General features: G+C 38.6%; 1 protein-coding gene and 1 long non-coding RNA gene across 9 annotated transcripts in view; one reads left to right on the top strand and one right to left on the bottom strand.

Moving 5' to 3' along the window:
* LOC124390811 (A-kinase anchor protein 13) overlaps window positions 1-26102 on the top strand; it is a 77740-nt gene that overhangs the window by 38094 nt on the left and 13544 nt on the right. For 3 of the 8 annotated variants that reach the window (XM_046856849.1, XM_046856851.1, XM_046856848.1), the window contains exons 9-25: window positions 1768-1852; window positions 4043-4158; window positions 7291-7592; window positions 8952-8999; window positions 9262-9327; window positions 10441-10609; window positions 12506-12608; window positions 12838-12960; window positions 14214-14256; window positions 14362-14473; window positions 16761-16923; window positions 20419-20480; window positions 20571-20640; window positions 20745-20892; window positions 21946-22052; window positions 22295-22438; window positions 23858-24108. In XM_046856849.1, coding sequence (XP_046712805.1) covers window positions 1768-1852; window positions 4043-4158; window positions 7291-7592; window positions 8952-8999; window positions 9262-9327; window positions 10441-10609; window positions 12506-12608; window positions 12838-12960; window positions 14214-14256; window positions 14362-14473; window positions 16761-16923; window positions 20419-20480; window positions 20571-20640; window positions 20745-20892; window positions 21946-22052; window positions 22295-22438; window positions 23858-24108 — 2112 coding nt within the window. The remainder of the gene's footprint in view (window positions 1-1767; window positions 1853-4042; window positions 4159-7290; window positions 7593-8951; window positions 9000-9261; window positions 9328-10440; window positions 10610-12505; window positions 12609-12837; window positions 12961-14213; window positions 14257-14361; window positions 14474-16760; window positions 16924-20418; window positions 20481-20570; window positions 20641-20744; window positions 20893-21945; window positions 22053-22294; window positions 22439-23857; window positions 24109-26102) is intronic. The other 5 variants (XM_046856850.1, XM_046856853.1, XM_046856852.1 and 2 more) reach the window with 5 other exon arrangements.
* LOC124390813 lies at window positions 12495-16242 on the bottom strand. The gene is made up of 3 exons (XR_006926862.1): window positions 15559-16242; window positions 12878-12954; window positions 12495-12635 (listed from the first exon to the last, which is right to left on the bottom strand). It is a non-coding gene; the product is annotated as an uncharacterized LOC124390813 (long non-coding RNA).

Raw genomic sequence — 26102 nt, 5'->3', positions numbered from 1 at the left:
TTTTTTTTCAATTCAGTCTCGTGCGAAGTGCTGTGTGTGGTCTGTGAGCTAAACAGGCCTGCATTGTAGGCCTTGGCATATAGTTTGACCAAACCATTTACTAAATTTAACCCTATGCTCTCAGCAGCCATGTGTGAGTCAGTGATTGTTAAATGACACACTTCTGTAATTCGATAAAATGGAACCATGTCCATAATAACCATTTTTACTTAATTAATATGACTAATCTTCCACTCTGTTCAATTTCTACAATCCGATCTTGCAAGAATGCTATCAGGTATTAGAGATGCATATACACAGATCAGGCGTAACTTTATGACCACCTGCCTAATATTGTGTTGGTCCCTCTTTTGCATCCAAAACAGTTCCGACCCTCCGAGCATTAACAGCAAATTACCTTCTTTAGCTATTTGAGCTACAGAAACTCGTCTTTTCCGCCCACGACCCTGTCGCCGGTTCACCACTGTTCCTTCTTTGAAGCACTTTTGATAGATACTGACCACTGCAGACCAGAACATCCCACAAGAGCTGCAGATTTGGAGATGCTCTGACCCAGTCGTCCAGCCAGCACAACTCACTCAAATCCTTACGCTTGCCCATTTTTCCTGCTTCTAACACGTCAACTTTGAGGACAAAATATTCACTTGCTGCCTATAATATCCTCCCCCCACTAACAGGTGCCATGATGAACAGATAATCAGTGTTATTCACGTCACCAATCACCAGGGATGGACAGTATTTATGATACATATATTTCAAATACATATTTCTAATAATAAATAAGATTTTGTAATTTGTATTTGATGGGGATTTAAAATACAGTAAACTACTTTGTAAGACATCTACATGATGACATCATAAAAATGCGACCTCTGATTAGCACCTAATCAGTAGTTCGCCCAGATCAGAACAGAAAATGCTTTCTAATAGGTGTCCAATGAATGATGAATAAATATTTGATTGCGGAATATTGTACCCTTATTGAAGTAGCTGTTTAGCAGGAACATGATTTTGCACACCATTACAGGAATGACTGCCTGACACATAACATATTATTAGATTTATGATTATACTCAAATGCAGGTGCCATCAGTCGTCTTCTTATGAATGATTTGTTTGTCATTGAGTCCGTGTTGCTGATGCAAAGTAGCCCTTCGGTACCAAACACCAAGTAACTAAATTAGGATACAATTATGATGTATTCGTAAACTATTAAACATTAAACTCTTCGTTATTTAAAACTAACTTTCATCTGGCAGATCACAGGGATATCGGATGTGAATATTTGATCTGTTAACTGGTTGCATATGTCAGATTTATTGCACGACTCGACTGAGAGAAAAGCTGTTGCTATCAAACATTGTTTACTTAATCAACCGAGTCAGGAACAGATCAAATAGACCAATTGATGGGTTTTTAAATCATGGTCCCTTGTAAAAGTCTTTTTAAAATACAAAAAAAATTACAGAGGTTTATTTTGATACATGGCATGACTGCTGTATTTTGTAGTTTATTTGGATAAACTTAAAGATAATGTATTTGGTATTTTATTTTAAAATACATTTTGATGTATGTTTGCAAAACCCTGTCGGTCACAATGCTTTAATGTCATAATGTTATGCCTGGTCCGTGTATGTATCGGAAGTTCTCTATTCAGAGTCGACATGTTGCAGTATGAGGTGTGTGTGTGTATAAGTGTGTGACAGCCCACTTTTTCCAGTTAGACACAGTCACATGATTAATATTTCTTCCTGTTTCTACTTCCAGATTCACAGAGAGGGGCATTCGCTTTGTCTCGAAAACCCCCCACACAGTAGACCTCTAGAGAAGAGACACAGCTCTGCATCCACAGGTAAGGCGAATGTTTTTCTTCGTTTTTTTCTTATAAACTGTTAGTTGTTTAGCTCTCTGGTAGTGTGTACAGTATACTATGTACACACAGTGAATCACATTATTTTATTATCAGTTGAAGTTGTACAAGGATTTGTAAATGCTATTTTTGTGTATGCTGCTGCACTTACCCCGAAAATTCAACCAATGACAGTAAATTAACACATCAGCCACCCGGTCATCATGCTATTTAAGGAAATGGAACGCACACGAAAGATTTGGAAGTCAAGTCTCATGTGTGGTTTGTATTTCTCGAAAACTCACACACACACACACACACACCATTTGAGTTTGTCAGTTGCTAGTAATCAAAATAAAAAAACATTTATTTTAGACAAACACACCTTTATAGCAAATATACCAGTGTACAGAATGACATCACTGAAATGTCATGGCTATGGCAGAATCCATAGGGTCTCCTGCGGTTGCTAAGTAGCCAGCAGTGAGTCAGCTGTGAAGTGTGTGAATGGGCCTGCTTGAGGTGGGGGTCTGACACAAGGCACAATGCGTTCATTGTTCGTGACAGCTCTTCTTGCGTACCAGCTGTGTGTAGGTCTTGTTCCTTGCTTTGATGTTTGATTGTGATATGACAGGATGCGTGGCAGGATGTGCTATAGATAACTTGTGTTTCTGATAAAGGTAAAGGTTCCAGTAGTCATGTGCCTTGTTAAAGGCCCTAAACCACTGATTCAGGACAATGTCGGCTATTTAGTGTTTCTCATGCGAGCATACCGAGCTTGAAAGTAGGTCTTGCTTTACTGCATGACAGATTCAAACACAAAATGGAAACTTTTTTCTTTTTTTTTATGCTTTCAAGTAGAAATGTTTATACCCATACAGGATGTTTGTATATTATGCTCTCTGAACATGAGATTAGCTTCGGGTGACTAAAGTTAAACCTGTTCCTAAACGTGAACAGTGTTCCTCATTAGCGGGACGTGTGGACAAAGTGGGCCCAGCTATAGGCCCCTCCTATTTTTCACATGCATCTGTGGTGTGTGTGTGTGTGACAGCTAATGAATCTCTGACAGATATGCAGTGATGGGAGATTCGTCTGCTGTCACAAACACCAGACAGATAGGCAGATAACAAATACTTCGTTACCGTATTTAAGTAGGTTTCTCTGGTATCAGTACTTTACGTCACTGTTTATTTTTTGTACGACTTTTTACTTTCACTCATTACATTTTGTACACAACGGTCTGTACTATCTATTTCATTTTCAAAAGGTAATCAATATTTATTCTTCACACTAGGCACCGTTTTCAGCCCATCAACCTATTTCTTGTCATTGCGCGTCTTTTCAATCTACCACTGGTGTATAGTTTCCCACAGACGTAGGCTAGTTTACAAAGCTAACAATGAGCGTGGCAGAAGGAAACAAGAATTTTAGCTGAAGTGGATGAGACAGAGGGAGTCAGTGATGTAAACATGACTGAGAACAGAGACATTCCTGATCACCTGATCATCATCATCATCTTTTCTCTGCTTGTGTTCTATATGGTGGATGTTCAGCCTGCATACATTCATTAGGTAACAACATTTGAAATTCTTTTATATTGATATAATAATATGATGTGAGGTCCAGTTACCAGCGTGACACTAAAACAGGTAGTAGTAATGGCCACTTTTTGCTTAAGTACGTCAGAGCCGAAACTTCTTTACTTTAACTTGAGTGAAAAAAAAGTGCAGTCAGTACTTTATCTTTTACTAAAATCTCTTAAAACATAAATATCTGTACTTCTACTTGAGTGAAGGATGTGTGTACATTTGCCACCTGTGCATATGTGGCTATGCTGACACTTAGCCAAGGGCTAGCTTTGCTAGTAAAACATTTGCATGTCTTTTGGTTTATCAATGCGTTTCAGACTATCGGTTGTACAAGCGAATGGAAAGACTGTAGTGGTGATTTAGATGAGACGTTTCAGTGGAAGAAAGTTTGATGAAGTTTTGTTAAATCCTCTGCGAATGTCGAAAACTAGTATAAGTCTCAGTGTTTCTCATTGCGGTAAATATATCCAACTACGAGTGATTATGAGAATTGAGAAGTGAAAGTAGTATATAAATACACATGTGTTTGTGTGTGTGTGTGTGTGTGTGTGTGTGTGTGTGTGTGTGTGTGTGTGTGTGTGTGTGCATGTGCCTGTTGCAGAGAGTCCTCTGTCTCCAGCTCGGCACAGCACAGGCAGCACAACCCTCAGAGAAACAGGCAGCGACACGGATGGCTTGAGCAGCACTGACACGGGAGAAGACAGCGTCTTCAAAAAGGTGAGGAAGTCTCCACATTGAGCCCATTCAACATGAACTACATCCAGAGCTAGTCTGGAGATTGTACACTGCTGACTGGATGGATGTTTTTCATGATTGGGTTTCTGAGGGAACAATGGACACACACCTTTTGCCACACTATCATCTTTGAAATCAGGTGATTAAAGGCAATTCTGTCAAAGATGCATAAGATATAGAGACAATATAAAAGATTAGAGGGCAAAGCAAAGCTCGCTACGTTGGGAAGACTTCCAGGATACATTCTCATAATTAGCGCTGGATTGCTGAGCAAGGGGACTATTTTGTAGTTGATAGTGTGTAAACATAGATAAAGTCAAGTGCATCCGAAAAGTATTCACAGCGCTTTACTTTTTCCACATTTTATATTACATATTAAAATTCATTATTTTCCTTACATTTCTACAAACAATACCCCATAATGACAACATGAAAGATGTTTGTTTGAAATCTTAGCAAATTTATTAAAAATAAAACATTTACATAAAGTATTCACAGCCTTTGCCATGACACTCGAAATTGAGCTCAGGTGCATCCTGTTTCCTCTGATGACCCTTGAGATGTTTCTACAACTTGATGGGAGTCCACCTCTGCAGCACTTCACAATCAGGCCTGTATGGTTGAGTGGCCAGATGGAAGTTACTCATCGATAAAAGGCACATGACTGCTCACCTGGAGTTTGTCAAAGGCATCTGAAGGACTCTCAGACCATGAGAAACAAAGATTGGACTCTTTGGCCTGAATGACAAGCGTCATGTCTGGAGGAAACCAGGCACCCCTCATCGCCTGGCCAATACCATCCCTACAGTGAAGCATGGTGCCCACCTGATGGCGCTTGAGAGGTTCTGCAAAGAAGAATGGGAGAAACTACCCAAAAATAGGTGTGCCAATCTCGTAGCATTATTCTCAAAAAGACTTGATTCTGTAATTGGTGCCAAAGATGCTTCAACAAAGTATTGAGCGAAGGCTGTGAATACTTATGTACGTGTGTTTTGCTTTTTATTTTCAATAGATTTAAACACACTTCTTCTCTTCACTTGGTGATTATAGGGAATTGTTTGTAGAAGTAAAGCGCTGTGAATACTTTCCGGATGCACTGTACTTTCTTGTAAACAGAGCTAGTCTCAAAACCTTTGGATACCACCTCGTATGCATAAATTGATCAATTCCATTTAAATGGCACAGGATTTTATAGTATTGGTATCACCAGAATTAGTCTAGATTAAGCAATGTAATAAAAATTAACTTCTTAATGGTATCAGTGCAAATCCTGCAAGCTAGACAACTTCAATTCGCTGGAGTCTGGCCGACTTTTTTACACACTGCCGTGACAGATTGTGGACAGACAGGGACTGTGGAGAGCCAAGTGGATTTGAAATTCTGAAGCTTTTGGCCAGAAAATCGCACAAAACATATATCACACACTCGCCAGGCTCTTTGTATAGTTACTTGTTTTAAATTTATCACATTCATATTTTCCTTTAGCATTGCATGTATTGCTAAAAGGGTCATGTGACCAAAGAGGTTTCTAGGTTTCCGTTTGCTCTGTAAAAGCTCGCCCACACGCATGCCCTCATATTCCTCGTCTTCGTCACACACATGCGTTGGAAGTCATTTCTGGGACACGTGAATAGAATCCTTTCATCCAAGGAGTCCCAACAAAAACCCCAGTGTGTGCGTGTGTGTTTGTGTGTGTGTGTGCTTGCACGCTTGTGCGTGTGTGTAATGTAGGCACAGAGCCTGCCTCCACTCTCTCTCACGCTACTTCTGCACAGCACAAGGGACTGGCCAAAGCCTCACACCCAGCACCATGGGATCAGTTCAGGTTTAAAGGTCTTTGTAAAGTTTGGAGTGTGGTTTCTGTTCTACTGGGCTTTTTTTTTGTGTGTGTGAGATTGGTGACTGTGCACTGCAGGTCACTAGTGACCTTCGGAAACTTTTCCCCCATAGCCTCATTTCACAGGCTGAGTCACTGTTTCAGTTGGTTCCTGTTCTTCCCTTCATACTGCAATCCAAATAGAGTAAAAGCAGGGTTTGTTAAAGGAAAACCCTAACCCTACACCAATCAGGCATAACAAGTATATACAGCCTGTACTTGGACACTAAAAAAAAAAAATACAAAAAAAAACAAACAAACAAAAACCTATGTGTATATATATACAGTGGAACCTCGGGTTACGAGTTTAATTGGTTCCATCACTTTACTCTTAACCTGAAAAGCTCGTTTCCCGATACAAATTTTCCCATAAGAATGAATAGAAACTTGTAATTCGTTCTGGACACCCAAAAGTGTTTCTTAAAAAAATAACGCCAATATTCACTAATATTATTTACTTTTAACATGTTATATTGAAATCGTATCATATAAAAACATATAAACATATAAAAAATAAATCTTTAAATGGTACCTTACTTTTAAGAAGTCTCGCTACGTGCATGATGGAGACGACGTCCGTAGAAGCGGGAGGAGGAGAGTTATTGTTTGAAGGAGAATTTCCATCAGGCTACTTTGTTGGCGGCATGGTGATAGGAATACGTACAGTATTTAAAGTTCAGTAATTCCACACTGTTAGAGCGACGAGCGGATGTGTATGTGCTGCACGAGAGCGCAGCGAGAGCACGTGGCGATACGTAAAAAAACTAACCTGCCTGCGATTTTTCCGTGCGCAACGCTCGTATCCTAAAAAATTTCTCGTAACTAGAGGCAACATTGTTTATGAACTGCGATTCGTAACCTGAATTATACGTATGCCGGGGCGTTCGTAACCCGAGGTTCCACTGTATATATATATATACATACACACACACAGACACACACACACACACACACACACACACACACTTTTGCTGTGATTTGTTGCTAGCAGGATAGCCTATAAAATTTCTTTTTACACGAATTCTCTTCTGAATGTTCCATCAAGACAAATATGGCTATATCGCCTATATGATGTCATATCTTGATGTTCTCACTTCCTGCCTGTGTGTCTTCTTCTGAAGACGAATTAATGTTCATTTGGAAAATGTTTACATTTACAACTTGAAACCGAAATCGAAAGAATAACATTGCTACCCATTAGTCACTTTCAGTCTGTCTCATTCATTGTGTGATTTCAGGCCCAGGAGGTTCTGGGTGGGAGCGACAGTGCAAGTGAGGTGTCCATCTCCTGCTCGTCCACAGACGACACGACCAGCCTGTGCCAGCCGAGTTCCTCTGCCGAGAGCTCTGAGGAAGTGAGGCGCCGAGGGGCAGGCGCCGGAGAAGGAGACGCTGAGGAGGAGGCCAAAGATCGCGTGACCGAGGTCCCTCTACGCTCTGCCCTGCTCCGGTCCTCTGTCCGCTCACAGTCTCCATTTCGGCGTCACAGCTGGGGACCAGGCAAAAACCTGGCTGGGGAGGGAGACATGAATCAGCGCAGGTATGTTAATGGAAGACAACATTGTAAACAGCTGTACAGGGTGTATTATTAAAAACATACAGTCTTATTTATTTATTCACCCTTTCATCCTCTATATATACATACTCTACATATACACCACATTGACAAAAGTTTGTGGACACCTGATCATAAGTATGGTATGTGCAGTTTGAGCATTACATTAGACATTTAGTTTCAGTTTGCTCTTATAATAACCTCCACTCTTCTGGGAAGATGTTTCATTAGATTTTGGTGTGTGTGTGTGTGTGTGTAGATTTGTGGTCATTCAGACACAAAGTCAGGTACTGATGTAGGTGAGGTGGGGAGGCCTGGGGTGCAGTTAGTGTTCCAATTCACCCTAAAGGTGTTTAAAACGGTTGAGGTCAGAGCTCTACAGCAAGAGGTCCACATATGGTTGGGAAAGTCAGGTGTCCCAGTACTTTTGGTTATATAGTGTATGTTGGTAAAAATGATGAATTCAATGGTTTTAGAAGGGAATTAGAAGGGGAAGAAAATCTTTGCATGTGATCAGTGTTTATTTCTAAGCACTATTTCCCAACCCAGTGAGCAGTTTAAAAATCCCAGTAACACTATTACCACTGCTTCCGTCACGTCAATGTTACTGTTCTGCTGAGAACGGTTCACAAAAGATGGACAGAGGGCTGCTGGCGAAGCACAAGAGTTATTAATTACAGCCTGTAATTGTACATCACCAAAATGCTCCTAGAGCCTTTTTTCCACTACACGGCTGAATGGTTCCTTCTGCATCATGGGATCGCAGTGCTTTTTTTTTTTTTTTTTTTTTGCAATGCTCAAAAGTATCTCCAATATAATAAAATAAATAAAATAACAAATAATAGAGTGCAGAATTATGCAGAAAATATGGAAGAGAATGACACTGCCAGAACCGGAAGCATACTATTTATTCAACCATGCTACAGTATTATTAAAAGCAATATCGTATAATGAAGGAAACTATATTGAAGCCATTTATCAATTGTTATTTTCATAAATGATCTCCATGATATTGAGATTTTTTTTTTAAATGATAATATATACATATATATAGTTTGACTCATTTACATAGATCATGAGTATATACAGTATGCATACAGTATCCTTTTATTTAGAGGAACATCCAGTCAAAAATTATGAGTTCTCTGAAGACACTCTTTCACCATCCCATCTATTTTTTCACATCTTTTCACTTTTCCTTACTACATCAATGTTCCCCTTAAAAACTGCATGCCCAGTAATTATTATGGATTGGTTTTCTGTCACCTGCACAGACTTACGATCTAACTCACTAGTTCTACATTCTTTTCTCATCTTTTTTCTTCTCCATCTGTCCATTTCCAGTAGATTAAGAAGTCCCGGGGACCAAAAGCCCATCTTTCATAGAAGAAGGTATCATCTCTAACAAATGCTTTTTCCTCCTATTTTTTTTTACTACTTCTGTAACTCATATTCAATTTTCTGTGAGGGTCTGAAGATAATCTCCTCAGGCCTTGGCAATCCTCCCTGTCATTTCAAAGACTTAATTCCATTAGTTCATTTTCATTCAGCATGTCTCAGATCATAAGCATCGAGAGCAAATTCATTTTTCTTTTCCCTGCTTTCACAAAACCTCGGTGTCTTTGGTTTTGGTTCATCCTCATCCCTTTCTCAGTCTTAGCTGGTGTCCCACTGAGATCCCCTTCAGTTCTGACCTGGAGGAGATTAGCCAGCTTCTCAGGTACAGCGTGTGTTATTTTGTGTCTGCGTGTGCGTGTGTGTGTGTGTCTGCAAGCATTTGCTCAGGAACCCAGCCAGCCCCTTTGACTTGCGCATTCAGCTTTTGCATCAAGATCTGCATCACCTTTTTTTTTTTGGTGTGAGAAGCGTGAGCGTCTGTGTCGCTTTCGTTCGCTGCGATTTAACTCATTGCAGAGTAAGCTTCAGAGAAGGACATGCTCCTGGAAATAAGCTGTGCAGGCTATTTAACAGGATGACTAATATACTCATTGTTGTAACTTTTGCAGAAGACAAGTAAGTACAGCTATTTTGCAAAACTGCATGTAAAGAACATTGGCTGAGCTGATGTTGCCTAATAAGTGTTCCAACTTTACACTAACCCTTTCATGCACAGCGTCCATTCTTACTGTATGTATATTCAGTTTAAGGGTGTTTTGCTTTAATTCTACACAGATCCTTTTGTTCAAACTTTTTTCCAACTGCAAACTTTGTCCAATTTGAGTGTAAATGAATTTTTAAAAAGAAAAAAAATAGTCTATCATTACGCAAGATACAAGGAGATAAGAAACTGCCGAATTGTACAAACTGTATAAAAGTTTATAACTAGAACAAAAATATTTTGTTTAGCATTGTTCAGTATAGACAAATATACAGTAAACCTTTATACTTGTGATATATTTCTGAACACCAAACACAAAACCATCAAATGATTTTGGAAAAAAATTCTAAAAGATTTGATGTAAGAAAAGGGTGTATTTACATTTTGTTGGATCAGCTACTGTTTTGGATGTAGTAGTAGTAGTAGTGGGTGTAGTAGTGTGGCTGTTATGCAAATCAGCCTTTCTGTTGTAAAAGTCTTTCAGTGTTTCAAACCGTACACAGGCACATTACAGATGCCTGGCCAGGCTGAAATAACTACACGAATGCGCTGTACATAGAGAAAAGAAAACTCATTTGGATAAAATCCTCTGGTGTAATGTCTGTTTTGCAACATTGTTCTGTCATCTTGCACTTCCTCTTCAAGTCTAAATACTAAGCTGCTCTGTGTGCATGCCAGCACTGTGTTCAGGAAGTGGGACTATCGGATCTAAAAGCTTCCCTTGTGTGCCAACAGTTACAGCCTAGAGGGTCTGGCAGGAGAAAGGGATGATGGGAAACGATGGCAGGAACAGGGAGCACGCTCCTCTCAGGACCAGCAGAGCGAAGACACAGGCTCCCAGGTGTCTCTCACTGAGGAAGGACAGGACTCAGACTTGGGAGACAGCAGCAGTCTGGACAGTCAGGTAGGTGATATTTAATGGTCTGTTGGCCACCAGGGATGAAATTTCCCATTCAGCAGCAGTTTGTTTTTTTCTGCTCTAAAAAACATGCTTTAACTTAATAAGGCCTGGATAATGAGACAGGTGTGCTAGTGCAAAAAACATGCCCTGTGTGTGTGTGTGTGTGTGTATGTGCGTATCCCTCTGCAATCACCAACACCTCCCTCTGCAATAAAAAATGAAGAGAGGGAACAAGAGGACAAGATTAGGGTCCAGAAAAAACTTTTTAATATATTGAAATTGTAAGTGTAAGCAAACAGGAGGCAGGCATGGGACAACTCAGAGGGGCAGCAGTTTTTTTTTATTTTAATTTTTCAGCACTTTTTGAATCAAGGCTCAAATCAAGGCTCTCTGCAGCTCAGCTTTCTTGAAGATTGATCCTATCCAGACAGTATTCTTCTTGTATTTAGTATCAAATCTCTGAAAAGCTCATTAGGAAAATTTACTAGCAGATGTGGCCTCATCCCTGCCACACGTTGCCTTGACTCCACCCTTCATTCGCAAACCAGCCCTTGACCACGCCCCCTCCTTCACAATCAATAATCAAAGAATTTCTTCAACAACATTTAACCATTTTTACCCTCTCCTAAATAAACAGTGTGCAGCGCTTCCTAATTCCGGTCTTGGATGAACGTGTTTTTATATGGGTTTATTATTATTTATTTTTTATTTTTTTGCTCTAATATATAAGAGGCCATGCATTATATCTTTTTTTCTTGTGTTCCTATTATCACAACTTAAATTTCTCTTAACCTTGACTTAGCAAACATCGTTTCCTCGTGATCAGTGCATAATTTTTCTGTGTATTCGACATAAAAGCATGTCCTAGAGGCAGCGTCGTCACAGCATCATGGACAATAACCATAATTGTTTTGGCAGCGGGCACGTGGACGAGCACCGGAGCGGCAAGATGTCAAGATCACAAGAAATTTAAGTCGTGATCATGAGAAAACAAGGAAGATAAAAATATTATCATGCATGGCCTATTAGGACTTCAGTATCGAATTCACCTATTTCTACAAATCAGCTATTCATTAACATGTTAAAGAATGAATAGAACATGCCAGAGTGTGCTGATAAATGGTGAATAATGGGTTTGTCAGTGTGGCCTGATACAAAATAAAGTTACTGTTATCACCCTGATTATTTTCCAATTAAACATGTGCACAAGTGTATCCCTTTATACTTCAGGAATTTGCTAGCAATTACATTTTTATTCAGCTAGACACTGGATAAGACACTGAGACTTTTTTTTGTTTATATACACATACATACATACATATAATGTGATGGAACATAGGTCAAGCAAGTCAGCTCCTGTTCCACTCTTATGTTATAAGAGTAACAAATCATTTTTTTTGATAATAAGACAAAAGACAAAAAAAGGCAGGGTTTTAAAACAGGGTTACAATAACAAAAGGAAAATCTGGAAAACTTTGATTTGCTCTACTCATGTTAGAAAGAGGGTATTATTCTAGATTAATCCTGTGGCCAGCATTAATATCAAAGGTTACATTTACATTTATGGCATTTAGCAGACTCCATTATCCAGAGCGACTTATAAAAGTGCACATTAACACTGGTTCACTAAGTTGCAGATTTAGGATACCATCAGCATAAAACTTGGTTAGGAAGAATTAAAGCACTTTTTGTTTAAAGCACATACATGAAACAGGGAAAATAAGCTCTAGTTCAGGTGTTTCAGAAAGAGGCAGATCGAAGGTGCTGTGAAAGAAAATGAATCAACACATTCTGAGCAGAATCAGAATTAGGGGCTATTCATTATAAGGCAACAGCTAACAATCAGCATTAGATTTGTACGTTCTGAAGCAGTCAGTAAAGCACACATTTCTTTTTTAGACATCGAGACGGTATCGGCCATTCCGACGCAGCCGCCAGTCTATGACTCTTCCGCTCCGAGAGAGTGTCTCCATGCTGTCCATCAGTCAGAGGGACGTTGACGGTGAGTCATTTGTGTGAGTCTGTGTATCTGTTAGAATATAAAAGGCAAAAAGATTGTAGAGCAGTGCGGTTATTTTGAGACATTCGATAAAAAGGTCAGCAGTGCTCATCATGCACGGTAGAGGCTAGCACTACCAACAATTCTAAGAAGCACCATATTTCCATCTTCAAAGAAATAGCTGTTGTTAAACTGCTGTTATGGCTTCTTCTCTGTCCTCGATTGCCATCAGCAAAAGCAAGGGTTCGACATAAGAGACGGATTTCTTTTACCTTGAACATCGCTCCACTTCTCCAAAAATCGAAACGTGATTTTTCAGTCAGCTCTTCATCCAGTGATGAGGAAGACTCTATGAGTAAGTTATAGGTATAGGGTATCAGCAGTAGCGAAAGCCTTATGATCCCTAAATAGAAACTAGTAAAACCTTGTAGAACTGTAGAATTAGGTGTAAGAATGTATTTGTGAATTGTTTGCCAGAGCAGACAAAAGAAACATGGTCTTCAGGTAAATCCAGTGTGTATGTCTCGTGCACTTTAGTCGATCAGCTTCATATTGGATAATTAATCCAATTAAGGAACCCAGTAAGGTCTTCTCAATCACGAGATCAGCAAGTCAATGTCAAAACAACACGGCTTCCCGCACTGTCAACAGTAAACCATACGCTATCAGGAGTTTACCGTAGTAAACCGCACTTCCGTGGTCATTTCCACTTGCACAGAGGTAAAAAATGCATTGCTTCCTGCATTACTTTAAGATGTAGTGTGGATTTAGTGAAGACCATGTTTAGGAGGTGATTTCTTTTTATTCGGTTGTGATTTTTAATTTTCAGTCAGATGATCGTTGCCTCTTGTTGAATTATGTAAACGTCAATAAACGCAAATTGTGATTTTTTTTTGGTAATTTACAATTACAATTACAATTTGCAATAATTGCCATTTATCAACAGATACGCACGTGCACTGGGGAAATCGGCAGTACCAAAACTTCAATCTGGCAGGAATTTTTTACTTCGCTTAGCCTACGAAAACATTTACACACCACTTTACTAAAGTATTGATAAATGAAACGCTCTGTTTGCTAGCACCAATCCAAAACAAGTCAGAGTGGTCAGACAAAACACCCTAAAATCTGAGCACAGCTGCGAAATGACTGTTTTTGAACCCAGCAGTTATTTTTGCCCTCTTGAATCCCGAAGCTTTTACTGTGGGTTAAAGATTAGCACGTACTGCAATGTTTACAATATTTTTCCATCTCCATGGCTGAGTTGCTAACAACACAACCTTGCCAACTTTCTCCACTTTGTCTTGTTTTGGACACGTTTCTTTCACAGCCCCTGAATTACTGTCTTTCAGCATGACTATAAAACTGAGACGCTTTCTTCGAGGTTTTCATATTTGCGATAGACATGTCCCTGCTTTCCCATGAGTCTTTTCCATGTTCTATTTTTTCGCAGTGTAGTAAAATAAACCTTTAATATGCTGACTAAAATCAAATGTCAGAGTATGAAGATATAGTTAACATAGTACGCAAATGTAATATATTTGGTTATTTGAGTGTAAGTGAAAATCATTATTTGGTGTTGATTTCATTTGTTTCATGTCTTTCCAGCCATGAGAGCTTTTGGTAGTAATTCAAATTCTCTGGCCTACAGGTGAGACCTGAAAAATGTACACATTCATATATCTTAAATGTCCAATTGTTATTACACTACCTACTCTTTTTTATATGTTTCTATTGTGCCTTTGTATTTGTTTAGTATCACAGAGGAGGAGCCTGGCCCTTTAAGAGGGTATTTCGAGGGAAAAAGTGAGAACAAAGTGAGCCGTACGTTTAGTTACCTGAAGAGCAAAATGTATAAGAAGTCTAGGGTAAGTTATCACCCTTGTGTCTATTCACTCAATTTAAATTCAGAGTAAAGATGGGTTTACACTTGCACAATGTTTTTTTCATTCGCAGATAAAAGTCAGTTTTTGGAGAAAATTTGTTAGTCATGAGTCGAGACGCTGGCCACTGGTGATACCAGTTATTTATCTCTTGTACAGTGGGTTGCACAGCAACCACACATGCTAATGGACAAAAACAAATCCTTATTACCTCAGGAACATTTTGATATGTGGTCTTTGTCCTTATTTACACAGTCTCAAATGGCTCCAAACTCCAAACTACTGATGGCTTGCTTTTGTTGTGCAATCTCATAGTATGTACTTCACCATGTCATCTGACATAGAGAGTGCATTTTATCACAAGGCCTGTTATAAAATTCGCCCGCAAATTTGTTACATACAGCGTGACAAGTAATAAAATTAAAACGGTGCTGTATTCGCAATGTAAACAACGTAAAGGACTTATGTCAGTGAACAAGGAAATTGCTTTAATGGCTTTACCAAGTAGCCACAAGAAAAAAAAAATAAACACTACAGTACATTGCCGGAAAATGCAAACTTAGAATTCAGACAGGGGATGCACGCGTTGAACAACTCCGGCGTTTTCTGAATCAACACGCTTTAATTTAGGGCTGAATTCTCAACGAAAGTGTGTGATTGGCTATACAGTAATGGACATAATGGGGATTATACACTATATGGCCAAAAGCTGGCTATTACAGCTGCATATGTTTTTTTCCCAAACTCTCACAAAAAATATGGAAGCACAAAAATGCCTGGAAAGGCTTTGTAATCTTTTTTTTTTTTTTTGCTTTGTAAGCAAGGCTTAACTATCAGTGATGATATTCTACAAAAAGGTAAAATAGTGATGATTAAAAATGTTAGCTGTAAAATTCAACATTTCACAAATTCACAAAACGACTCATCAGCTGACATTATAAGCATTTAATGGAATATTGATTCAATTTTTTGTCAAATTTTGTCCACAAGTTTACCCACAAGGCTTAACCATGTAAAGAAATCAAAGGGAAATTTTATCCCATATTAAGTTACTTTGATCATTTACTTACCGATGGTTTGTTGTTAAGCCCAGTAAAAGCTTTCAGTGTAGGCACGTCTATGCTGTGCAATCTAGTGCTTAGTTGCGAACACAACAAACGCAACCCTGTGTTCTGCAGTAAACCATATTACGGTACGTTGCAGTTCTAAATAATTTCAGTGTGAATCAGCTGGCTTGACGTCAGAAAGGCGAAGCTCTGGTTAAACACTTGTGAAGGCTTGAAAGGTGTTAAGTATGTTACACCGTCTGTTCTGCAGAGGAAGTCAGACAGGAAGGAGAGAGTGAGCACGGTGTGATCCGTGTTCTTTTCACCCTGCCTAGTGAAGCCCTGTCGTTGAGCACTTCCTTGTAGAACGTTATCAGAAATATCAGAGAAATGCTGGACTTCTTTCGAAACTTTACCAGCTTTAAACCTGAACCCCGAGGATGTCCTGGTCGCAGCCATTTTGGTTGCCTGAGCAGTTTCATTTTGACCATAAAGAGCACTGTGTTTTGATTCTGAGCTCATTCGCCTGACTCTAAATCAGATCTGAAAGAAAAGGAAGAGCACCTCCTATGTTGAGCTCATCACTTCCTCTCTGCTGCATGTGTGTTGCTGATGTGTCTCAGTGTGAGCGAGCCTCTGGAGGCTCTAGTCCTCAGATCATTATGCTTAGTTACAGAAAACTTTTCGAACATGGCCGCTGCAGTAAGATTTCTGGCTTTAAGGAAAATAAGGTATGTCCTTCTTGCCTTCTGTTAGGTCATTAGAATAATAAGTTTGTTGTCATTGCAGTTGTAGGTTTTGTTGTTGGTTTTGTAGGTCTCTGTGGTGCGCTGGTGTTTTGAAGTGAAAGGGATTTTCCCTTGAAATGGTGCTGTTTGCATTTAACACGTTGATCTTTCCAGAAAAACATTTAGATATACTGTAGCTGTATACAGTGCAGTGGCCTTGCATTTGCTCTTTTGTCCACTTTGCTGCAAACAGGAAGTAGGCAATAGGGGAACTTAACTAAGGCAACAATGTTCAGTTCTTCATGTGTAACAATGCAGAGTCAATTGTTTTAAATGCATTTTAATGTTTTTTTTTTATTTATTTATTTATTTATTTATTTTTTTTTTTTTAAAAACACCCAAGTGCTACAAAATGACCAGTGTTCGGATTGTCTGCGATAAACATCTGTAAAAACTCACTGCTTTTCTTTCTGTCAACATAATTTGTCCTGGATACAGGAAAAAGACAAAGAGAAGACCCGGGATAAAGACAGAGAGGCCAAAGAAAAGGAAAAGAAGGCTGTGAACGGGCATTTGTTCAGCTCTGTGAGCTTAGGCCATGCTGCTTCTTGCCAGCATTGTAACAAAACTCTCAATGTTAAAGACGCCGTCAGTTGTGCGGGTAAGAGAAATTTCGCTGAAGATTTCTTTCCCCTTCGTACCCTGTGCTTTCAGTTCCAGTGCAAGTGTTGAAATGCTATACATATGCTTTAATTAAACCTATGAAGGTATTTAGATTTCTTAAAGCAGCGAATTGTCGCATAACTGATATAAGAACAGAGATGAGAATTTATGTGCACAGGATGCAGACAGCATGTCTGCTACCTCACCACCGGGGAAATTGGACTCTTTAAAAATCACTGCAGATTAACATTACATATGGTGTGACTCATATGAGTGCGCGCGCCAGCTACAGCAAATGCCTCGTAGTCTTTATCCTCCAGCAATTCCATAAGCGCTATTGGACCACTCGAGCTCCTGTTTACTCTGCATATTTGTTTGTGTTGAAAGCAGCTTTGCAGCTGCAGTGTGTTTAAATGGACTCCTGTCAGCGAAAAAGGAAATCGCTCTCATGACGTGATCATGTAATAACTTCTCGCGGTTACCGATGTGACCGAGTTTTCCAAGCAGGCCAAAGAAAAATAATGTTTAATGGATCAATAATACATCAACAGCTTCCTTTCATTTTATTATTAGCAGGATTCTGAATCCACACATACACACGTACATATTTACATATTTATATATTTTGGCTTTACCATAGAATGCGCTACTTACTACGCTTACAACCTGGAAAGGAAAATAGACATAATTATTTTTATTATTATGTCCATATTCTTTAGATTTATATAATTTATTATTTCATTTATATTCCTATTATATAAATTATGGACTTAAAGGCCAAAGCTGCCATTTCTATCCATACCTGATTCTTCCTTAAACTCTTGGAAGCACACAAATGCCTAGAATGACTTCCTTCCCTAGAATGATTTTCCATCACCGAGACTAAGAGGTGCAAACATGTCTCAGCATAACAATACGTACACAAAGTGAGCTTCATGAAGATACGGCTTATCAAGTTCAGAGTGCAACTCAGACAGCCTACACAAAGCCCTGACCTCACTACCAACTGCACCACAAGTTTCATCACCCAACATCAGTGCCTGACTTCATTAATGATCTGTGACTCACTTTAAATATCCCCAAAGCCACGTGTAAAAAAAAAAAAAAACCCCTATAGAAGAGTGAAGCTTGTTATTGTAGCAAAGCGGGAACTAAATCCACATTAATGTCCACGGTTGTAGAATGATACAGTATCTTCAGTAAACAGTTAGTGGTCAGGTGTCCACATACATTTGGCCCTATTGTGCATGTCAGATATTTAGTGTACTAATGAAGTACATGCAATAAGCACATAGCAGTATTATTGCTCTTTTTTTCTTCCTATTGGAATAACAGAGAGCAGCTCTTTTTTTTCTTTTTCAATTACATTACGGTTCATGAGACAATTGAAGTTTTTTAGAGCGCATACACGAAATTCATTCGGTGGACCCGATTAAAGTACGACTTCATGTACTGGTCCTACCCCACGGGCCATGTTGGACACCCCGGCTTTGATTGAATTCAGCCGTTAAAGCAACTGCTGCGCGATTGTCACAGACGACAAAAGCAGCTCTTATTTTTTTGGACTGGATATTGAAGCCGAATTAAATAAAACAAAAAACAATACACAATACTACCTTAACTTCCTCGTCCTACATCACCAGATATATTGTCATTTCACAAGGCAACTTTATTGCTCAACAGTACATTAAACTTCCATTTCTGGTAACCTTCCTTTTTTTTGCTTTGTCACAGACTAGTCAAAGTAAAAAAACTCCCTCGTTTAGGGACTAAGAGGGTTTTTTTGGATTCATTTCTAGATTGTTTTTTTATGACCTTTAGCCTTGAAAGATTTGGTATGTTTTTCAAAAGTGCAATTTCCATGAACTATATACTATATACTATATATGAACTATAAGTCCATGTGCCTATGACTGCATTACATTTCTGCCTCTTAAGCTTTGCTTTAGCGCAGAAGAGCGATGTAGATTCATTTCATTTTTAATTTCTACTCCTTAGTATACAGCAAATAACAGAATGGCTCTATTGCACTATAAAATCTGTGTAGGGTTTGTCTATTTATTTCGCATTGTATTACTTTGTACTGACCTTCGTATATTTCTGTTTATTAGAAACAATATGAAAATGATTCATTTTTATTGAATTTTCTGTAGAGCAGTTAATGTGCCATCGAAGTAGTGATTGGTCACATGATATTAAATGAGATACACTATATGGACAAAGGTTTGCGGACACCCTACCATAAGATTGACATGCGCTTATTGAACATCTCATTGCACATTTAGTCCAAATTTGCTATTATAATAACCTCCACTCTTCTGGAAAGATGTTCCATTAGATTTTGGAGTGTGCTTGTGGTACTGATGTTGGGTGAGGAGGCCTGGGTTGCAGTCTTAAATATAATTTTAAAAGTAATGCTGTCGCATTCGAAGACATCCTATACCATTGTGTGACTTATAAAAGCATCACCTATAGCTAAAAAAGAACCTGTTGAAATTGTCAAATGACAATGAAATTATGAGGGTTGAGCAAAGCATTATATGACAAGGTGTCATTGATGGCATAATAATGAGTGCAAAATATTACAGACACCCACATACCTAAAGGTCAGCTGCAATAATGATTTCTCATTCATTAATTTTTAAAAAAAGGGCTTCAAGACTGCAATGCTCTAACAGAAACATTAAAATTACAGTCCTGTTTGTCTGTTTGTGTGTAACTTGTACTTTGATTGGACAGAAGGATGATGGAGTAGATAATATACCTGTTTTGCAGTGGTTCAGATTGGTTCCACTAAAAAGACAACAGGAAATATATAAAAAAAAAAAATTTCCAATAAGAAATTGGTTTCTTTTATAACTTGAAACGCAGTGAGGTTTATTCCTGCTAGTCAATGTATTGAAGACTGTAATATAAACCCACTTTTAAGGCTTCACTTGAATTAATACAAGTAGATTTGCTGTAAATAATTTGGGCGCCACATTTGACACTCTGCATAGACTTTAAAAACACATAACACATACAACAGTAATAAATAATTGTCTGTTAAAAGGAAGAGGTTGATGATATACATGATTTAGCTGTTCCAGTAGGATCCCTGCTTTTTAAGGAAAATCTCTGGTTTGCAGAATTGTGTGGGTTGAAGTCCTGGTTTATTTGTGTGCTTGGTGGAGTTTCCTGGCTGGCACTGTCTTTACCACTTTGACTCCAGTCCAAATCGCAAACCCAAGACTATGATTTAAGCAAATCACTCTTATTAACCCTTGGGTTTTTCAAACGAAGGAGAATCTCATGTTACATAGTTGTATCATGCTTACTGATCCAGGATGAGCGTATGGAATTGGGTTTTTTTTTCTGTCCGTAAAAAAAGTATGGAACATTTGTACACAGGATGTGCTTCCTGTGTTTGTTTCATACCACTGAGTTTTCATAGAACGATCATTAAAACAAAATCCAAAATCCCTGGCTTATATAATGTTCTGTTCTCTTTCAGGTTGCAGCGTGTGTGTTCATAAGAGCTGCCGAGACCGCATTCCAGTGTGTACCAATGGAAAGGTAAGGAACGTCTGCGTGAAGGAGATTTCAATGGATTTCTTAATTACAACCCAGCAAAACGTTTTAGCAATGAATTTGCCTCCTTTTCAGTTCCCAAAACAACCCCAGATTGTAATACCAGAGTCAACCACCATGTCTGGAGTCACTTTAAGAACAAAAGGTATGCTGCAAGTAACATTTTCCCCCAAATCAGTTAGCACACTATTTAGTTTTCAAGCACTGACATCTTACTAGCTTTGTTTGTTTGTTTATTGATTTGTTCAGCCTCTGCCCCACGGGAAAGGCCCTGGTCAGCCATATTGTCTCCCGACGACCAATTCTCATTGATGACTGCACCACGTAGACACACGAGCATCATGCCTTTCAACAGCAGCAACCTGTCTAAAAGCATATCCATCAGCAACATTGCAGTGTGAGGATCCAGTTTAACCTTGTAGAAATTAGCGAGACGAGACTGTTTACAGACTCATATCTGATGTGTGTTCATTAACATTTACAAATTAGCATTTAGTTTTATTTTGTGTGTTTATTCGCTTTATTTATTTATTTGTGCCACAAAATGACAAATGACAAGCATGATGACACTCACGGCCCTATTAGCATAAAAAGTTACGCTTAAGCTGACCTTTGTAAGTAAAGTGTATGGATGAGAGGTAGTGCTAAACAGTACCAAGTAAATGAATTTTTTGCTTTGGACTTTTGATTGTCACTCGGTGGTATCTACTTAGCACGGACATACAGTTTAGCTTCAGTTCAACAGCAAACAGAACATTTTGGAAGTGATAAATGATAGAAGAACCTCCCGAATCTAACTTGCCCCAACACCCGTGGCCAGATTTGCATTTAAATCTTTTTAAGACGTTAAAAAGAAGGTTCTGGGCTCATGATTTTTTTAATAGATATCAATCAGTGTTTCCTTAATATAATTATATTAGTTCTACATTTGAAGGCAAATACTTTTTGTACTTTTACCCAAGTGAAAATGTACAGTGAGTACTTTTACTGGAGTTATATTTTACCTTGTGTATCTTTATTTTAACTCAAGTACATGGTGTATCACCTCTGTGAGGAAATGAGAAAGCCGGACTAAATGACTAAATCACTGTTGCATCATTGCCTTTGGCGTCACTATTAGTGGCCCATCGAATGGCATTGTTAGGCAATGTAGGAATGTTAAATCGAATTTAAAAATGCCCATTTTATTGATTCAAATGTTGAAATTACAAACGTCTGCATTTTCTCAACAAAATTATAAATATTGAATAAAGCTCAGGGCGATTTTTTTCCCCCTGCAACATTTGTGCCGCCTCTTCCCCAATGCATCTAAATATCTTAGTGTTTCCTGAAAGTTAAAGTCCTAACTGGAACCCTTTAGTAACTCATGCGAATTCAATTAGGCCACTGATGGTTTTATAGCTACCAGCCGTAAGCACCTCCAACTCACTTCCTTATTGTCCTCCTTCAGATTTGATGAAATGCCGTTGAAGAGTCTGCGCTATTTATCCCAGTCCACCGACAATTTGCACAAAGCCAACAAGGTCAACGAGTCCACCGAGTCTCTGATAGATGAAGGTAAGCAGCCTCATTTCCTCCTGAGCAGCTCTTCATCTGTTTCTATTTCCTGGAGCTTCCTTCCATCTTCCCGAGCAGCGAGCAGGTGCAGGCTTCAAAATGAGCTCATGCCTGAAATACTCTCAGACCAAGCAATTGACCCGAAGCACAGAGGCTACAATTTATTAGTGACATTTGCTGCATGCTCCTGATTCACCGTAGCCAGCTTTATTGCGCACTCTTATTAAGCTGTGTGTTTATAGGAACGGAGATAGATGGGCAGCTGATGGGAGAGTTCGAGGCGGATGCTAAAGAGTTGGAAGCTGACTCGTGGAGCTTCACGGCGGATAAGAAATACCTGACGCAGTTGAAAAAAGATGTCATTAAGCAGCAAGATGTCATTTATGGTAAGGTCACTGTTGGGAAGCTTATGTTCATGTAAAAAAAAAAAAAAGTATCGCCATTCATCTGACTTCGTGGATTCGTATAACGAATGTACTGCAGTAGGAAGGACATCTGATTATGTGATTAAGGTTTTAATACCAACCTACAGTATTATCTTGGAAATGTGTTGCAGTGTCTCCCAAACCAGTTTACTGCTGTTTTTTATTTTTTCTCATATCTCTAGCAGTGTTTCTGCGCCAGATCAAATCTTAAAATCTGTATGTTACACATGCTTTACAGCACCGAGATAAAGCTCGGGTTTAACTGCTTTTCCTCTGATACCTTGTTCTTTCTCTGATACCTTGTAATGTAAACGATAAACACACTATCACTATCATTTTGCAGAATGCTCCAAATCTTATATAGGATAGCGAGCGTATGTCTATTTAAGACCTTCTGATCACTGATCTTTTTTAAGACTACTTGTTGGTTGTATATTTAATGTAATATTCAAATGCAGTGTAAATAAACGTATGGCCAGCTGGATTATCTGCAGCATATAGCACAGGGTCAGAAGCTGTATACGTTGTTAAAGTTTCAGCTGAGGCTTTCACAAGTCTGCAGTCTCATCAAAAACTCGAATTAGTTAATTAACTGCAAGCTGTTCACAGTAACCTTTGTCACAACTACGCCATACACTTGTCTACTCGACTTTGCGGTAGGAAACTTTTTTAGTTTCTAATTCTAGTCAGTAGGAAATAAAACTCTTGAGGGTGTGCTATATTAGGAAACCAATCACTGCTGTGGAGCACTGATTCTGTTCCCACACTGAACAACAATGTGTTACTGCTCTCGTACCAAATAATTGCAAATAATTAAAAAATTCTAAAGAATAATTTCAACAATGACATCCAGTATCTTCTATCAGTTTAAACAGCAGTTCCTTGTAATTTGTTCCGGTTTTCACTTTCTATGCCTTTAAATAGTGATTTCCTCACCAGCTCAGCACCTCTCTTTTCTCTTTTGCTTTCGAAAGTTAAAGGACTAATTAGAATGAGAAATATGCACAAAAGAAGACCTGAAGATTTTCTAATAGAGCAAAATTTAAAGTACCAATCTTACCTTAAAGCATCGACACTAATCAGCGTCGAAATTTAACTTCACCAGAGGAACGTGTTTGTATGTGTTTTTCATTATTATACAAGCACAATTTTTAATCGGCTTGTTAGGTATGAATTATGTAAGAGTGCGCTATAAAGGCCTCCCGTGAATGAGCTGTTACTATAGAAACAATAATGTAGTGGAATAATATATTTATTAAAAAATTTGTGATTTGAATTATTGCCAGAGCTGTTTTAAACCCCGCCTAGAATTCTGTGCTATAAGGACTTCATCGATAAACGATAACTTATCACACGGAAACACGTCTCTGTTCCTTCCAGAGCTGATTCAGACGGAGATGCACCACGTGCGTACACTGCGGATCATGGCAGACGTGTACAGCAAGGGGATGCTGAAAGAGATGCAGCTGGAAGCCCATACGGTGGAAAAAGTGTTCCCTGTACTGGACGAGCTACAGGAGATGCACACACACTTCTTCAGCAGCCTGATCGAGAGGAGGAGAGAGGCCAAGCAGGAGGGCAAGGATGGAACCTTTATTATCAGCAGGATTGGAGATATACTGGTCAACCAGGTGAGGAGAAACTGGTGCACAAAGTCTACTAGTCAAGTCGAGTCAAAGCAAAGAGTTTAGGGTGACTACCAATTTCTTCATGAATTAATTTATTAATTAGTTTATTTATTTAAATGAAAACTATTTTTAAAAAAAGTAAATTAATTAAAACAAAAGTTTACAGAACATCATTTAGAGAATATTTGGTTATATCTAGTGTTTATTTGCTGTGTGATGCTCTGTTTTTAATTCAAATACTAACACTGATATTGCTGATGCAATTTAGCATTTAAATAAACCTACAGTAAATCATTATCATAAATGTTTGTATGAATGTGTGTGTAAAGATGCGCTTTGATGGACTGGTTCTTTTCAGTGGTGGACAGTAAAAAAGTAAATTAATTCGTTACTGTACTTAAGTGGCTTTTTCATCCGTTTTTTATTTTCATAAGTTCAACAAAAGGCAGAACATTTTGAGAGGAAAAAAACTGGCTCGGACTTGACACAACACCCGTCGCCTTACTTGCGCGATATTTTTTAAGTAGTTGAAAAGAAGGTTTTGGGCTCGTGATAATTTTTATAGATATCAATCAGTGTTTGACTCATTAATATCATAATATCAATAGATTGGTGTGCTAAAAGTAACATTAGAGTCTTTACATATAAACTGATTTGATTAAGCAACAGTGTTGTGACATAAATGATAAAACATTATAGCCATAATAAATCATAGAACTTTGGATACTTAAGTACATTTAAAGGCAAAAACCTTTGTTCTTTTACAACTCAAGTACATGGTTTGTCCACCACTGGTCACTTTTAGTGTGTGTCCCTGCGTTGCACCAGATAAACCAGCCACTGGAAAAATGAATCAGTCAATGAATGAGGAGATTTATTGTCAACAACAACAAAAACAGCATAAGTTCATACTTTGTAATAATGGATAGACACTATCGTATCAGAAATACTGTAAAAATGTGGGATGTAGGATTCCAGAGGAGTTCTAAATGTTCCAGAAACTCTTAGCATACCAGACAGTGCACAGCTTCACAGAATTTCCCACTTGGATTATAGCCACTGTAGGAGCAGAGCAGATAGCCATTGTGGTAACATTCCACAGATTCAGAATTCTAAAAAAATGTTGGCACGGTAAATAAAAAGTGATAGACTGTGCAGATCAATCTGATTATTAACTCTGCTGAGTGCATACCCCCAAAAAGGAAAAAAAATACACAAGATTCTGTGAAGTCCCAAAGGACCAATATGTAAACAATAGGAAGGATTTCCCAATGACATCATTGGCCCCTAAAGACTTACCAAATTGGTGTCCAGTAGAATACACACTAGAAGGGGAAACTAGCTTTAGAGATGTGCTCATTAGATAGCAGTAAATGTTTGACTGGTGGAAAAAAAGTGCAGGGCAGAAACAGGAAGTGATGGAGAGACAGTCAGACATGAGCTTCCCTGTGTGGCCATCCTGGAAGACCCAATGTGGCTGTTAAAATTGGGAACTTCCTTTTAGAGCCTTTTGTAGGTTAATGGATCAGACTTTTATTTGGGATGAAATACTAGTTTAACATGCCAAGGTTTATGTTCTTCTGGTACTGCTCAGGCTGGGGTTAAAAAAAGGTGTGAATCGTCTCACCGTAATGCTGTACAGAGTAAAAACTCAATGTATAAAAGCTGTAGTCAAACACAGTACATTATGGCCAGATATCTTGTGAAGAACAAGAACAAAGAACACATATTTCTACTGGCTGTTCAGTTTGGGCAAGCCTGTGCTAACTGTAGCTTCAGAGTCCTGTTCTTGGCTAACAGAAGTGGAAACTTATACAGTCGTCTGTTATTATAGCCCAACCCATTTTAGGTTTGGCATGCTATGTGCATTTTAAGATGCTTTTCTGCTTGCCAGGGTTGTAAAGAGTGATTATTTGAGTTGCTATAGATTTCTTGTTAATTCAGACCAGTCTGGTCATTCTCCTCAATACCTCAATGAGGCAGTTCTGCAGGCAGAA

Source organism: Silurus meridionalis, chromosome 9 (genome assembly GCF_014805685.1).
Source record: "Silurus meridionalis isolate SWU-2019-XX chromosome 9, ASM1480568v1, whole genome shotgun sequence".
NCBI classification, from domain to species: domain Eukaryota; kingdom Metazoa; phylum Chordata; class Actinopteri; order Siluriformes; family Siluridae; genus Silurus; species Silurus meridionalis.
This window is presented reverse-complemented; position numbering and strand designations above follow the sequence as displayed.